Below are 16,638 nucleotides of genomic sequence, written 5' to 3'. Positions count from 1 at the left end.
CTAAGAAGCCCTCTGTAATTGTGACATGCCTGATGGTCTGTGCACTGCTTAGAACAGTGCCACCTAGTAGGAAGCTCTGTAGTGACGGCCGTGCTTTGGAGCCATGCTGCCTGAAACAGTCGTCATTAGCCACGTGTGGCTGCCAAGCTTTTGAAATGTGACTAGTGTGGCCAAGCAATTGAATTATTAGTTTTATTTAATTTTAGCTAATTTAGATTTAAATTTATTTATGTATGTTTATTTATGTTTGTTTATTTATATTTTTCTGAAGTGAGAAGCAGGGAGGCAGAGAGACAGACTCCAGCATGTGCCCGACCAGGATCCACCTGGCATGCCCACTAGGGGGCGATGCTCTGCCTGTCTGGGGCGTTGCTTCATTGCAACCAGAGCCATTCTAGCACCTGAGGCGGAGGCCATGGAGCCATCCTCAGCGCCCGGGCAAACTTTGCTCCAGTGGAGCCTTGGCTGCGGGAGGGGAAGAGAGAGATAGAAAGGAGAGGGGGAAGGATGAAGAAGCAGATGGGTGCTTCTCCTTTATGCTCTGGCCAGGAATTGAACCCATGACTTCTGTTGATACATGCTGGGCCAATGCTCTACCACTAAGCCAACCAGCCAGGGCCATAGATTTAAATATATTATTTTTTCGTTTCTTTTTTTTAAATACCTTCATATAATCCCTTCTCCCCCTTCCACCCAAGCCCTACCTCTGGTCATGTCCACAGATCTAATCTCTCTTTTTTTTAAATTTGATATTTTTTTCTTCTTTTATTTTCAGTGCCAGAGAGAGAAGGAGAAAAAGATAGATAGTGAGAGTGGGACAGATAGGAACAGACAGAGAGGAAGGGAGAGAGATGAGAAGCATCAATCCATAATTGTATCATTTTAGTTTATTAATTGCTTTCTCATATGTTCCTTGACCAGGGGGATCTAGCCAAGCCAGTGACTTTGGGCTCAAGCCAGTGACCATGGGGTCATGTCTGTAATGCCACGCTCAAGCTGGTGACCCTGTGCTCAAGCTGGTGAGCCTGCACTCAAGTCGGATGAACTTAAACTCAAGCCAGTGATCTTGGATTTTGAACCTGGGTCCTCATCCCAGCCCGATGCTCTATTCTCTGTGCCACTTTCTGGTCAGGCTCTCTTTCTTTTTCTGTTTTTTTATTGCACATATAAATGAGTTCATATGGTATCTGTCTTACTGTCTGGCTTATTTTACTTGGCATAATGCCCTCAAAGTTTATCCATATCAGAAATGGTGGAATTTTCTTTTTTTTCATCATCTCCTCCTCCTCTTCCTTCTCCTCTTCTTCCTCCTCCTCCTCCTCCTTCTTCTTTTCTTCTCTTCCTCCTCTCCCTCCCCTTCCTTCTCCCTCTCCCTTTCCCTCTCCCTCTCCCTTTCCCCTTCCCTCCCTCTCCCCCTCCCTCTTTCTCCCCCTCTCCCCTTCTTCTCCTTCTCTCCTCCTTCCCCTCTCCCTCCCCCTCCCTCTCCCTCTTCTCCCTTCTCCCCCTCCCTCTCCCTCTTCTCCCTTCTCCCTTCTCCCTTCTCCCTTCTCCCTTCTCCCTCTCCCTCTCCCTCTCCCTCTCCCTTCTCCTTTCTCCCTTCTCCCTTCTCCCTTTTCCTCCTTCCTCCTTCTTCCTTCTTCTCCTTCTCTTTTATGGCTAAACAATAATATTCTATCATGTATATCATTTTTTTAATCCATCTCTCAATGGACACTTAGGTTGCTTAGCTAAATCCTCAGAAGTGAATTTGCTGGATCGTATGATAGTTCTGTTTTTAACTTCTTGAGGAACTTCCATACTACTTTTTATGGTGACTATTGCCAATTTACATTCCCAGTCTAGATTTAATTTTAAATTTAAGTAGTGGCTGCGTGAACAGCCCAACCCCAGAGCATTCCTTGGTATTTATTATTGTGTAGCTAAACTCTTAAAAGGCTTACAAATAAATTGCCAGTTGTGGAATTATTAATTTTCTCTTTCAGAGAACATTCCCCTAAAGAGGCTCTCCAATTGCTATAACCATGGTTTATTTAGGTTCTCCGGTTGGGGGAGATGAGCTGTCTGGCAGGGGGCAGTGGGTGCTTGAGTGCACACCGATGCTGTGCCTGTGCCTCGGCTGTGCTGCGCCCGGCGGCTGTGCCTCTTGTAAGTGCTCTGATGAGGACGGATCAGTGTCCTTCTCGAGGTCAGGAGTTGCTCAGCAGTCGAGCTGGGTCAGCGGCTTCTTACAGTTGGAGCTCTCGTCTATCCACTGTCCCGCGAGTGCTTTCTGGGGCTTCCTGTCGCAGGAAGAAGCTTTTTAAAGAGACTTTAATGTAGTAGTTTAGGTCAGTCCCCTTGTTCCCCCATCACCCCCCCCCCACCACCACCACCACCACCGTTTCTGAGCCCTGCTAGGCACTTTGGGTTTCTTGTGGAACCATCCAGAAATCTTTTGGGGGCTGATTACAGAGTCTGGGCCTGCACAAGGTTTTCAGATACACGAAACTCTAGCTTGAACAGCGTTCAGATTCAGATTCTTAGATTTCAGAAGTACTCCGAGACCAGTCTCGGTATAGTTTTGGGGGTGACATCACATCTTTGTCACCTTTTTAAAACGTTAAAAGCTCTGGGCTAAAAATGTCTCCAGTATTCACCTCATCCTGTGACCAGAGCACAATGTGGCATTTAGGAACCAGGGAACACCTGAGAGTACTTAGGGACTTTTCTCCTATATCAAGCAACTGAAGTCTCAGAATTAAAGCAGCCATTGTTGCTAGACAGAAAATGATACTAAAAGAATTTCTTTGTCATTAGCAAAGTTCTACACGACTGAGCTTCCTAATTGAGGGCTCCGTTTTTTGCATTATTTAAATTTATATAATTGATTTTCATAATCCAGCTCTTCTTAGAATTGTAGAATGTCAAAGCCAGGCGGTAGAGGATTTAGAACGGGTCGTCATCCAGCCCGCTCGTTTTAGACTGGAGGAAGCGGAGGTCCAGCGAGGCTGAGCTGAGTAAGGACAGGAAGTATAAGGGCTGATCAGGTGAGGCTAAAGCCAGCCTAGGGTGACCCGGCTAGGACTCCTGTGTCCCTGCCTTACACTGCTCTCTTCTTGATGGGCTCAGCCCTTGTCTGGAGGCTGTGTGTACTGTGGGGGTCAGTCAGACTCTGGACAGATTGATGAAAAAGGAACATTTTAAACACATGGTACGAAATATCTTGATACTTACTGTTATATTTTAAAATACTTCTTGCTAATGTGTCGGATAGATATCTTGAAAATGCTGCCAGAATATCCTAACCGTGACTTACTGCTGCCACCTTTCCATAATAACATTTTATAAATTGTTCCTGCCATGCATGGGTATGCTTTAGTCATTGACGACTTATTATGTTAGCTGGTTATTTTTTATGGACAGTTTTGTTGGAGTTAGTTTGTTTTCTAAGCACTGAGTCTGTTTCTATTTATTGACCCTGCTACCCCTTCTTTTGTAGATTACTTTCTTTAAATAGCATGCCTCTCTTACTTTATCCCCAAAGTGTTGAAATGCTAGGTGCTAAAAGTAAGGTGTTGTGTACATAATAAGCATTCACTAAATTTTGTCTGAAAGAGTGAAGGTTACCCCATCCAGACAGGTCTGAACACTAATTTCTTTTGCTTTTTACAATATGGCTGTGGGAAAAATTCTATAGTTCAGGGAGAATATTAACTGCAATTTTCCCCCCTCATTTGGCTTGAATGGAGTCTTAAACACAAATTTCACATGCACACCAAAAGGCTGGGAGAGGTTCAGTAAATTGAGTGTAGTGTTATTGTTTGTGTCCACAAAACAAAGCCCTAAATCACATTTCGCATAATTTGTGGTTTTAAATTGGACTGATTTAGCAAAGAGAGTGAAATAATCTCTCATTCTGTCAAAAAGGCGATACCTTCAGACTAGCGTTTAATTGCATTGGCAAAGTAACTTTGGGAAGGCCTCAGTAATTCTGGCTGCATTATTCTTGGTTTGTGGCTAAATTGAGGTCATCATTTTCTCCTGGTTGCACTAAGTTTCTTTATTGCTCTTCAAACTAATTAGATAAATGCCGGGAGAGAAACGGTGGTAGCTGGAGGGGGAACAGGGAGAGTAGGTGGGGGTCTCTGAGCAATGTTGTTGTCATATGTGGAGCTCACACACTTCATGGTTCAGGATCAGAACAGGTAAACTGACAGCTGGAGGCTCAGTAGCACAACCTGATTTTCTTCACGATCATTTATGCAAAGTGAGTACCGGTCATTTGCACAAGAGTGTGTTACTGACTACACATCTAAAAATGTGCTTTGCAGTCAGGGCTTATGTGCATTCGTATCGGTGTCCAAGAGCATGGTTACTAGGGGGCAATTCCCAGCTACCTGGATCAGCCCATTAAATCTGCCCTCTGGTCTCCATCCCTACCACCAGCCACTTCAGTAACAAATCCAGGTCTTGCTCGTTTTCCATCTGGATCACTGCCTCTTCCCAAGTGCTTTAGAGTAGAGTGATTTGTATTCTTTACAATCCCTCCAATGAAAGCATTTCCCTTACCTTTTACCAAGCCTTCTTCTCTCTAAAAGAAATCAGGTATCCAATTTAAAAAATGACAAAGAACCTTAATGATCACTTCTCCAAAAAAGACATAGAGATGGCCAATAAATGTATGTAAGGATGCTCAATGTCACTAATCATCAGAGAAATGCAAATTAAAACCACAATGAGATATCATCTTACACCTGTCAGAAATGCTGTCATCAGTAAATCCACAAAGGATATGAAGAAAGGAGAACCCTCGTGCACTGTTGGTGGGAATGCAGACTGGTGCAGCCACTGTGGAAAGCTATGTGGAGTTACCTCAAGAAAATAAAAGTGGACTGCTGTACAACCCAGCAGTTCCACTTCTGGGAATTTATCCAAAGAAACTTGAAACACTGATTTGAAAGAATATGTGCACCACTCTGTTTATTGCAGTGTTATTTACAATAGCTAAGGTTTGAAGGCAGCCCAAGTGCCCATCAGTAGATAAATGAATAAAAAAAGCTGTAGTTCATTTACACAATGGAATACTACTCAGCCATAAAATGAATGAAATCTCACCCTTTGCAACAGCATGGATGGACCTGAAGAACATTATGCTAAGTGAAATAAGCCAGGCAGAGAAAGACAAGTGTGGTATGATTTCAATCACATGTGGAATCTAATGAGCAAGCACAAGAGAGACAGACGCGTATAAAGAGCAGGCTGACAGCTGCTGAGGACAGGGTGTGTGTGGATGGGACAGAGGGATTGAGCAAACAAGAGAAGTCTAGAGACTTCTAATGGGCACAGCCAGCAGTGGTGATTGCCGGGGTGGAGGAGGGGAGGTAGAGGAGGGGAGGTGGAGTAGGGTATAGAGGGGAAATGGTGTTGGAAGGAGACTTGACTTGGTGTGGTGAACTCACAAAACAGTATACAGATGATATGTTGTAGAATTGTGCACTTGAAACCTGTATAGTTTTGTTAGCCAGTATCATCACTGTAAATTCAATAAAAAGAAAAAGAAATCAGGTCACCGATACCTTAGACATTTTATAAAGTTGAAAATGATGACCCAAAGCTGATTGAACAGTGTGTCTACACTCTTTACTTACTTCCCTGGGAGTTACACACTGGAGCCCTTGGATGGCTCTGAATATTTTAGATGTCTGATGGGATTTTACACACACTTTGCAGTGGTTGCTCGGAGAAGTGCTCCCAGTTTCTCTCCGCTCACTGGAGCGTTCCCTGGAGAGAACTGGCGGGATGGAAGTAAGTGTACTGACACGAGTGTATGGCTAGTGGTCGCGGCCGTCGGGGCCATGCACATGCACGTTCTCGTTGGGTTTGGGCAGATGGTAAAGAAACAGTGGAGCCAAAAACGGTGGGCCATTTCTTTATTCAAGTCTTGCACCGGCCAACAAGCAAACACACAGGGCTCCCAAAGCCACTGACACATTCTCCAGTTCCACATCCAGGAGAATCTTTAGTTCCTCCTAGAATCAAAGCCCTCGCCAGTCTCAGCGAAACTCACAAAGCCCCTCAGCCCTGGTTCCCATCTGCGCAACTCTTTCCCTGCCAACGTGGCTTCTTTCTCAGCACTTTGCATTCTCTCCTCTCCTGCCCCTCTCTGCAAACATGTTTTCTTTCTTCTTCTCCTCTTTCTTTTCAAACCTTTCTGGTGAGAAAACCTCTCCTCCAGCAAACATTAGCAAAAAGTGGCCCTTCCCAAGCAGGAAGGTAATTTGTAATCTCACAGACCACATATACCTGGCGCTGCCCAGCCCCCAATGCAAACTTTAGGTGAGCGAACATAAAAGTCATATTTTACAAGCTTATTTGACCAACACACGAGACAAAACACTTTCTTGTGTTGTACCCAAGGCCCAGGCCATAGTCTTGGTATTGGTGTGAACTATGGCCAACAAGCTCATGGCCAATAAAATGTTTATAGAAGGCTTGAATCAGCAAATGGATACATGGAGTATAATCTATGGGAAGTATTTCTGTGAACACTTGAGAGTTAGTACTTTTGAGGTAAAAATGCCTTTGCTTTTATTTTTTTTTATTATTTTAAAATTTTATTTAGAAAATTAAATTTAACATGGTGACGGAGATGAATAAGAGTACCGATACATAGGTTTCAGGCAACCATTTCTATAGCATTTGAACTGTTGATTATGTTGTATACCCATCATGCAAAGTCAAATCATTTTCCATGACCTTATATTTGTCCCTCTTTACACCCTTCCCACTATCCCCTCCCCCACTTGCCCCTCCCCTACACCTCCTTCCCTTGGTAACCATTTCACTTTTATCTATGTCCATGAGTCTCAGTTTTATATCTCACCTAGGGGTGAAATCATATAGCTCTTAGCTTTTTCTGATTTACTTATTTCACTCACTATAATGTTCTCAAGGTCTATCCCTGTTGTCATAAATGTCATTATGTCATTTTTCATGTGGCTGAGTAGTATTCCATTGTCTATATGTGCCACATCCTCTTGATCCAATCCTCTATTTAGAGACACTTTGGTTGTTTCCATGTCTTATGCCTTTGCTTTAAATTAGTATTTGCAGGTATATACTCTAGGAAGAGTCTCTTAGGTCCCTACTGTTTTATGTTAACCTTTGCGCTACACACTAGTATTCCGTGTCATGGTACTGAGCTGGCTTTTCATATTTCTGTATAGTAACAGTGCATTGATCTGTTGCTAACCAGATGTAACTTGTGTGTGTACTGATCACGGTGCAAAGATTGGAGTCCAAAATCAGAGACTGGGTGAGTTGGCTATTTCATCATTTAAGGTCAAACTTAAATTGTTGTGATTTAGTGCAATATGAAGAGAACAGCTGTTCAGATATCAGATTATTGAAATGGTCACTGAAGAAGAGGTTTGGAATTTGCTGCAAGGAAACCAAAAGGAAGGAAACAGTTGCATTTATTAGACATTATATCACAATTATACAAGAATATATGCTTCGTAATACTCACCTAAAGGCTGTTTATCACACATAAACTCTTTTTTTGCCCTTTGAAGAAACATTTCCCTTTCTACTCAGTGGTGAGTTACAATCTAAGAAAAACCAACAAAAAATAAGTATATGTGAATTAGATAGTCATGTTGGATGGCCCTCTCTATTTCCTGTGAAGAAAAATAAATTGCGTTGCGGGCCTTCCTCATAGGGAGTGAAGTTTCTGTGTTCACAGTTGGCATTTTTGTTTCCGTAGCTGTGCCACCAAACATAGCAGAACTGAAGAACTTGGAAGTGCTTAACTTTTTTAATAACCAGATTGAGGAGCTGCCCACACAGATCAGCAGCCTCCAGAAACTGAAGCACCTGAACCTGGGGTGAGTATCCGTGAGGGAAGCGAGGAGCTAGAGGGAGTGCCGCTGTGGGCGGCGGGCCAGTGACATTCCGCACAGGAGAAGCTGGTTTTAATTTCTTTTTATGTTTAGATTTTTAAAAAAACCTTTATTGTTTTAATATATCCTTGCAGTGGTCTGTGTTAGTGCATATTTGAGAGCTAATTGAGAAGCTAATTGTTGGTGCAATAAGGGATTTTTGGGTTTTTTGCTGTGTTTTGTTTTCAATAAAATTTTATTTCCATGATGTTAACAGAGAAGGGACTTATTTGCATAGCTTTACCCTTTCAGACCAGTAATGTGGTTGGTTTTCTCTCTATATTAAGTAGAGATAGTCTACAAAGCACCTTCCTTATGTGGAAGGGAGGATACATTTCTTAACATGGATTAATTGATTCTTGCAATCCTGTTTTACAGTCAAGAGGTTCTGATCCTATGTCCGTCTTTATACAAAGATGAAGAGAGGAATTCTGATTCAGTTCAGGTTGCAGAAGCAGGTAGCAGTGGATAATAATAATACCTTGTATCTGTATATAGTTTTTAAAGTCCTCAGCCAGCATTTGACCCTCAAACATTACAAGGCAGGGCAGGCAGGCATTACTGCTTTCTTTTCCAGGAGAGTAAGCCAAGCCATTCCCGAGAGGTGAAGTGTTGCCCCTGCTTGCCCCTGAGGTCTGTGGTTGAGCTAGGCAGGGAACCCCTTCCCACCAGACATCATTGGTGCCGCCCAGATCGTGGGCTTCTGAACTCATGCTTCACTGCTATAGCTGTGAGCGGAAACTGCCCACTCACGCTTTATTCATTGTGCAAAGTAATATATTCATGAAATTATAGCCATTAAATGCTCTAGTAAGTTAGTGATTTACGTGGAGTGGTAATAGAAGCTGGCCAGGTATTTATCAATTTAATAAGGGACAGTCATGGGGGAAAAATCTCATTCATGGAATGAGTTTTAGTTTAGTTTGTTGCTTCTATGGGGAGTTGGGTTATAGCCACTCTTGTTTTGATGTTCATTTTAGTTGAGAGATGATATTTTGAGATTTATGAGCATTCTTTTTCCTAATGTTGGAGGGGAAGTAGCACTTAAAGGAGGGGAAATATCACCTTTAATCAGACAGCTTTTCCCCCATAAATATGGAGACTGAATACCCCTAAGAAAAGAAGGGATTTTCCATTTATATCTTTGTATTAAAAATTATTGTCATACTACTTAATTTGCATGTAAAAAGAAGCTGAAACTACATATATATACTAGATATATAACCCTAGATCTGTTCTTACGGGTAATTTTTCCCTTTATTAAATAACCATCGTCTTTGTTTTGTTTATTAATTCATTTATTTTGTGAGTATAAGTGCCTATTTTGCGTCAGGATTCTTGCCAGTGTTGGGGGCTAATGGTGAAAATCACAGACCCTGGCCTTAAGTATGGGGGCAGAGCTGGCTGTCCATGAACAGTGACAGTATCCAGGGGTCATTGCCTGATGGCAGGTTCTAGACATGCCGTGGAAGAGGGGCCAGGAGCTCGTGGTCTGCAGGTGAGATTCTCAGGGGAAGAGTTCCTACAGGGTTAGTATTTGAGCTGAGACTTGATACACCAGAAGGAATTTCTCATACTGCTAAGCAGAGGGAAGACATCTCAGACTGTGAGAATGACGTGTTTAAGAGCTCAGAGCACTGCATGGTCTGGAATTGCATGTTGTCTGGTGTTGCTGAGTGTGAAGTGTGAGGTAGGGAGTGGTGAGGTAAGAGGTGAGAAGAGAAGCATCAATCAATGTCTGCTCTTCATTCAATGAGCATCTCTTGAGCTTCCGACTTGCACCAGGCTCTGTCATAGGTGGTATGTCCAGCCCTTATGGCGCATACATCCCAGTTGGAGAAATGGACTGTAAATATGTAAATAAGTCATTGGCCAGGAGTCAGTGTGCTAACGAAGAGCCTTGTGTGTCAGATAAAGGAGCTCCAGTTTTATGCTGCTGAGCGTGGAGGAGTTTGCACACAGTGCAGTAGCGAGTATGAGATAAAGTCATGTTTTCATATGGAGGATTGTGGGAGGAGAGGCTGCAGGGAAGCATGACCGGAGGTCAGGAGCCCCGTTAATCTAGAAGGCTAGATTAACGTTCCTGGTGAACTTGGGCAGTGACAGTGGAGGCAGGGGAGGGGTTGTATGTGAAACATACAGAGGAGGGAAAACTGGCAAGATGGGAATGAATGGGATGGGGTGATGCCTAGGTATTTGCTGTGGGCAGCTAAGATAGAAACTCAGGTGGAGGCAGGTTTCAGAAGATCATGAGCTCAGGATTTGTTTGGCTAGGTTCCAGATGCTTTAGGACAGAGTTGTAAACTTGCTTTTTTATTGAATGCATCGTAATAGTCACTTCCTTGTTATCCTCGGAGCTGCTGCATATTTTTGGCTCTTGGTGCTTTATTGATTATGTGAAGTTTTTTGTATTTAATTATTTAGCTACACAGATGTGGTTGTCAGAGTTTGAACAAAAGTCTTAGTTCTCTGGAAAGGAATAAAGATGGGTTGCAAGAAAGGATACTTCTGTTCTCAGTGGCATAAAGAATTATACCTGCACAGTTCTGTTTAAGGCCAGATATATAGAGCACACTCCTTAGAATAAGCAGCCACAATAAAAACTCACACACTGTGGGCCCTACAGAGGAGCCATTAGGCCATGTGTATGCATAATCCAAATAGCTCACTCAACCAAAAGTTGCTTTTCAAGTTTTCATAGTATTTGCTGTTTATTCTGGTGATTGCAAGACCGGAAGGGATTTTTAGACCATCTGAATAAATAAAAAAACGTTGAATTTTGTTCTTAATTCTTCAAATGTGGCTTGTTTTATAGAGTTATTTTCCAAAAAATGAAAAGCCACATAGGTTACATGTTGGTAATTACATCGGGGATAATGTCACGATTATTCAAGAGAACCGTGGCCAACTGTCCTGGAGTAACTTTCCGCGAGTAAAATGCTGGGGCTAGTCTAGCATGTAGTTAGACGTTCTCACTAGCTTTCCGCGAGTAAAATGCTGGGGCTAGTCTAGCGTGTAGTTAGACGTTCTCACTAGCTTTCCGCGAGTAAAATGCTGGGGCTAGTCTAGCGTGTAGTTAGACGTTCTCACTAGCTTTCCGCGAGTAAAATGCTGGGGCTAGTCTAGCGTGTAGTTAGAGGTTCTCACTAGCTTTCCGCGAGTAAAATGCTGGGGCTAGTCTAGCGTGTAGTTAGAGGTTCTCACTAGCTTTCCGCGAGTAAAATGCTGGGGCTAGTCTAGTGTGTAGTTAGACGTTCTCACTAGCTTTCCGCGAGTAAAATGCTGGGGCTAGTCTAGTGTGTAGTTAGACGTTCTCACTAGCTTTCTGCTAGTAAAATGCTGGGGCTAGTCTAGCGTGTAGTTAGACGTTCTCACTAGCTTTCCGCGAGTAAAATGCTGGGGCTAGTCTAGTGTGTAGTTAGACGTTCTCACTAGCTTTCTGCTAGTAAAATGCCTGGGCTAGTCTAGTGTGTAGTTAGACGTTCTCACTAGCTTTCCACGAGTAAAATGCTGGGGCTAGTCTAGTGTGTAGTTAGATGTTCTCACTAGCTTTCCGCGAGTAAAATGCTGGGGCTAGTCTAGTGTGTAGTTAGATGTTCTCACTAAGCACAGTGCTGAGTTGTCATGGGTTTGTCTGTTTTAATTTTCTGCTAAGTGTGTGAGCAGGTCACAGTGGAGTTGAGAAAAATCCTTGCCTTTAGTAGGAACGTTTTACTGAAAAAGAGGAGCCCAACAGTACCTCCGGAGATCCCAATGTTCCTAAAGGAAAGCATTGATACGGGCCTTCCTGTGGCCTTTGAGGAGTAGAAAGGAAAAAGATGCTGAGCAGCCTTTGACTATCTGGTTTTGTAAGTTTCTCCATTATATGCAGCATTTCCCATGCCCAGTATGCATTTGGAAAATGTCCACATGCAAACCAGGACTGTATGCCCCTTGGCATGGGAGAGCCACAGCCTGGAGTGACTTGGAGGTAAGCTGGTTTGGTGCAAATGGAAAAACCACCCTTGAGAGTTGCGGCTTCCACCATGATCTTTTAAGGTGAGCTTGCCTCTTTGGGGCTGAGTAAAAATTCCTCTCAAACCTCGTGAAAACTAATTGTGATTTTTAGCTTTCATTTCTTTAGAACCCATTTGTGAGCCACAAATTATATTAGGTGCTTCACGTGTTTTCTCTCATCCTCCTGGATGAAGAGGAATTGGGTCTCAGAGCAGCTGAGTAACTTCCCCAGGGTCACCCAGCTAGCAGATGCTAGAGCTAGACTTCAACCTAGATCTGTTCTTCCACTGTTTCCACTATATAACCTCCCAGGACACCTTGAAGTGCCAGCACTCTTGGACGGGGCCCTGAGGATGAAATACATCTCACGCATGTAGATGGTGGTGGGTATTAGCACTCACTGTGGTGGAAGCCAGCACATACCACCCATCATTCTGCAGAGAGGGAGACTTTTGGTTGTTACACGAGTGCTGGTGTCAAGAGAAACAGCCAGGGGCCCTCACTGCTTCTTGCATTGTTTGTAGCTGGACCTGTTGTCAGCACTGCTTCTGAACCTTCTGAAGCATTTCAGTTAGGGCTTCGTTTCTGCCAAGGTTAGTGGCCCTACTACTGCCACTGACTGCTGTGTTCCTAACACGTGAGGGGTACTGGTTTATCGCTCAAAGAGAGAGAACACCTGCACCTCATTAGATTCAGGCTTGCTCTGTGCTGGAGCCAGGATGGGAAGGAACTCTTGTCAGTGAGATGCCTCCTGCCTCTAAGACAGGGGTCCCCAAACTTTTTACACAGAGGGCCAGTTCACTGTCCCTCAGACTGTTGGAGGGCTGGACTATAAAAAAAAACTATGAACAAATCTCTATGCACACTGCACATATCTTATTGTAAAGTAAAAAAAAACAAAACAAAACAAAACAGGAACAAATACAATATTTAAAATAAAGAACAAGTAAATTTAAATCAACAAACTGACCAGTATTTCAATGGGAACTATGGACCTGCTTTTGGCTAATGAGATGGTCAATGTGCTCCTCTCACTGACCACCAATGAAAGAGGTGCCCCTTCCGGAAGTGCGGCGGGGGCCGGATAAATGGCCTCAGGGGGCCGCATGTGGCCCGCGGGCCGTAGTTTGGGGACCCTGCTCTAAGACAATGATTTTCAACCGTGTGCCGCTAGAACATGCAACATCTGACTAATTGGTCAGGTCAGGGCCACTGACCTCTTTCCCTTTAGATTGTCAAAAAAAAAAAAAAAGAAAAATAAATGACAACAGTCAACACAACAATAGTGTCCGGTGTAATTGAATCAAAATTATACCTAATTTTTTATTTTTGTCAGATCAACAAAAGATATAATGTATTTCTTTTGTGTGCCATGGAACTTTAGTAGTTTCTGTGTGCCATGAGATGAAAAAGGTTGAAAATCACCGCTTTAAGGAAGTCTGATCATGGATTCCCTGCTCTTTATGTTTCAAAGTGTACTGCTGTGTTTGGGGAGAAAGACTTTAGTGGTGATATTTAAAAATGGGTAAGAGCAATGTTTAAAGAAAGAAGCAGCTAAGGTATACTTCTGTGCATTTCCCATTATCTCTGATTTTTCCTTCAGTTCACTTCACTCCTTGCACTGGAGTCTAAGGGGTAGGAGAGTCTTGGCCTCCACGAGGCACGGGTGTTCATAGACACCTGTCACCCTCATCAGTTAGCAGTTCTTGCTACCTAACCGCTCTCAACCTGTTTCTTTGTGTCAACGTCACAGTGATGATTATAAGTACCATCTTGCCTATATTACATGATAGTTTTGGTGATTCAGGTGAAATCCTTGATGTAAATGTTCTTCACCAGTTGTGAATTCATAGAAAATAACAGTTATCATTACAACAAATTATCATAGAGGTTATTTGGTTAAGTGTAAAGTTAACCAAGGACTTTCTATCCATCCAGAAGTGGCGAGCACTCTTTCTGAGAGGCCTGGTGGGGGGGTGTGGATGGGACTGTGGCTCCTATGAGAACTGATGTCTAGAACTATTTGTAGTCCCAGCCCCTCCCACCTTTCAACACCTGTCAGCTTGTATTAGATTTTTAAAAAAATTATTTAAAAATCAACTTTTAAATATACTTAAAGGGAACCATGTTAGGAATGTTAGGGTCTTGAGGAAAATGATAAAGGAAAATAGTAGAAAAATAATAGAAAAATAATTTTTCTTACATTTCCTTGGAGATGTGTATTATTTTCAGTTGTGGTAAAAAAAAAGCTATGTAACATAAAATTGACCATTTTAACCATTTAAAGTGTATGATTTAGTTGTATTAAATGTATTCACATTGTTGTGCAGCGGTCTTAAGTTTCTCGTTGTGTAAAACGGAAGCCCTTCACCTTTGAAACAACCACTCCCCATTGCCTCTGCCTCTGCCTCTGCCTCTTGTAACCACCATTCTAATGGAAGATCATTTTGAATGTTAGAAGTTGCAGAACAAAAAAGTGATTTCCCCCCCTCCCTTTGGCAGAAAGAAATAAGTAAAATAAAGTCAACTCTGAAAACTACAAAGCTTACTATGTCTCTTTTGAGGTGTTATTTTTGCTATAATCATAAGGAAATTTTTCCCTAAAAGGACAGATTTTTGTTGTGATGATTTAATGTTCTGTGTAAAACAATGAGCATCACCATTGGAGAAGATGGCAACTAAGACATTTGCAACTGTTTCATGGCTGGATAGGTTCATGGACTAAAATTTCTAGGATGGGTAAAATAACATAAAGTGGCCCTGGGCGGTTGGCTCAGTGGTAGAGCGTCGGCCTGGCGTGCAGAAGTCCCGGGTTCGATTCCTGGCCAGGGCACACAGGAGAGGCGCCCATCTGCTTCTCCACCCCTCCTCCTCTCCTTCCTCTCTGTCTCTCTCTTCCCCTCCCGCAGCCGAGGCTCCATTGGAGCAAAAGATGGCCATGGCAATGGGGATGGCTCCTTGGCCTCTGCCCCAGGTGCTAGAGTGGCTCTGGTCACGACAGAGTGACGCCCCGGATGGGCAGAGCATCGCCTCCTGGTGGGCGTGCCGGGTGGATCCCGGTCGGGCACATGCGGGAGTCTGTCTGACTGCCTCCCCGTTTCCAGCTTCAGAAAAATACAAAAAAAAAAAAAGAAAAAGAAAATAACATAAAGTGATTATGGAATTACGGCCTCTTTTAAGCTTCATCCTCTCACACGTGCTCCGGGGTCTGTGTGACAGAGGCCGAGTATTCTGTCTAACGTAGGTTTTGTGTGTGACGTCTTGGGCTTTTTTCTACCGACAGCATGAATCGACTGAACACTTTGCCTCGAGGATTTGGCTCTCTCCCAGCTCTTGAAGTCCTTGATTTGACTTACAACAACTTGAGTGAAAATTCCCTTCCTGGAAACTTCTTCTACCTGAGTAAGAAACTTTTAATTCTAGAAATTTCCTTAAAATGGTACTTTGCATTCTAATAGTGAAATTTATTGGCCAGGACCCAAACTCTAAGAGAAATTATTGGAAATATATATATATATATATAAATATATATATACACATGTGTATGTATATATATATACATATATATATATATATATATATTACAGATACCTTTTGAATATTCCTTCATAGCTAGGTAATATGTATATTTGATATATGGTTATCTGACACCATTGTGCTGAAGTGGATTTAGTAATGTCATATTAACTTTCTGATGGAGATTATGAGTCTAAATAAGATTGTCTCACATTTAGCTAAGGAGGTTGAGTTTCTTTTTTAAAGAGCATGTAAAAAATGTAATGTATATGCCCTTCCATGTTACAGTTAATTTTTTGTAGAATATTTGCCCAAAGATACTCCAATCAATTAGATGTAAAAATATCTATCAATAAACAACTGACAGAATTTTTAAAATCTCTAGCTATAATTCTTGTTCTCAGCCTCTCAAAAGTGCTGTGATTGATGTGGTCTAGTTTGATAGCATACAATTGAACACATTTTATCTTTTCATATGCAAGTAAAGTCTTATTGCAGATACTTGTAAAAATGAGAAAAAACTGATTTTTTTTTTTAAGAACTTAAGAATTATTTAGGAAGAGCTGCTTTCCTTCAATGAGTGTTCTGTTGTTCCCAATAGTGGCATATATGGCATCCAGGAATACTCAGTTTTCTGAGCTAGGCTTTAAAATTACGGTTTTTTTAACCTTTATCTACCTTCTCTCAAACTTAAACATGTGAGAACAACTCTAAAATATTTTCTTGGGCTGTGGAAGAAATTTTTTTTGTTATGTAAATTAACATACAATTCTGTCGAATTTGAAAACATTAAAGTGTAATTGAATACATGTAAACAAAAATAAAGTACATCTGATTTTACTCCTTTTTGTTGAGGTTAAAAAGACTTTAGGGTTTTTGCCCTTAGTGGTTTGGATCATGTTATCATTGTGTAATTCTGTGAAGAGATTTCTGATTACAGACATTCTGCCTAAGTTGAGGTTTTCTCCACTTGAACTTCATCTTATTATTTTAGCCCCTTTGTCTTTATTTACTTTTGTTATTAAGGCTACAGAAACAAGTAATAATATAGTTGACTTTTGAACAACATGAATTTGAACTGCATAAATCCACTTATACATGGATTTTTTCAATAAATACAGGAAATATATTTTCCCTTATGGTTTTCTTAATAAGACTTTTTTTTTTTTAGCTTACTTTATTGTAAGAATACAATATATCATATACA

General features: G+C 41.9%; 1 protein-coding gene across 2 annotated transcripts in view; it reads left to right on the top strand.

Moving 5' to 3' along the window:
- Positions 1–16,638, top strand: part of RSU1 (Ras suppressor protein 1) — a 208,380-nt gene that overhangs the window by 38,008 nt on the left and 153,734 nt on the right. For both annotated transcript variants that reach the window (XM_066385509.1, XM_066385508.1), the window contains 2 exons: positions 7,745–7,865; positions 15,199–15,317. In XM_066385509.1, coding sequence (XP_066241606.1) covers positions 7,745–7,865; positions 15,199–15,317 — 240 coding nt within the window. The remainder of the gene's footprint in view (positions 1–7,744; positions 7,866–15,198; positions 15,318–16,638) is intronic.

The sequence above is a fragment of the Saccopteryx leptura genome, chromosome 5 (assembly GCF_036850995.1).
Source record: "Saccopteryx leptura isolate mSacLep1 chromosome 5, mSacLep1_pri_phased_curated, whole genome shotgun sequence".
Classification (NCBI taxonomy): Eukaryota; Metazoa; Chordata; class Mammalia; order Chiroptera; family Emballonuridae; genus Saccopteryx; species Saccopteryx leptura.
This window is presented reverse-complemented; position numbering and strand designations above follow the sequence as displayed.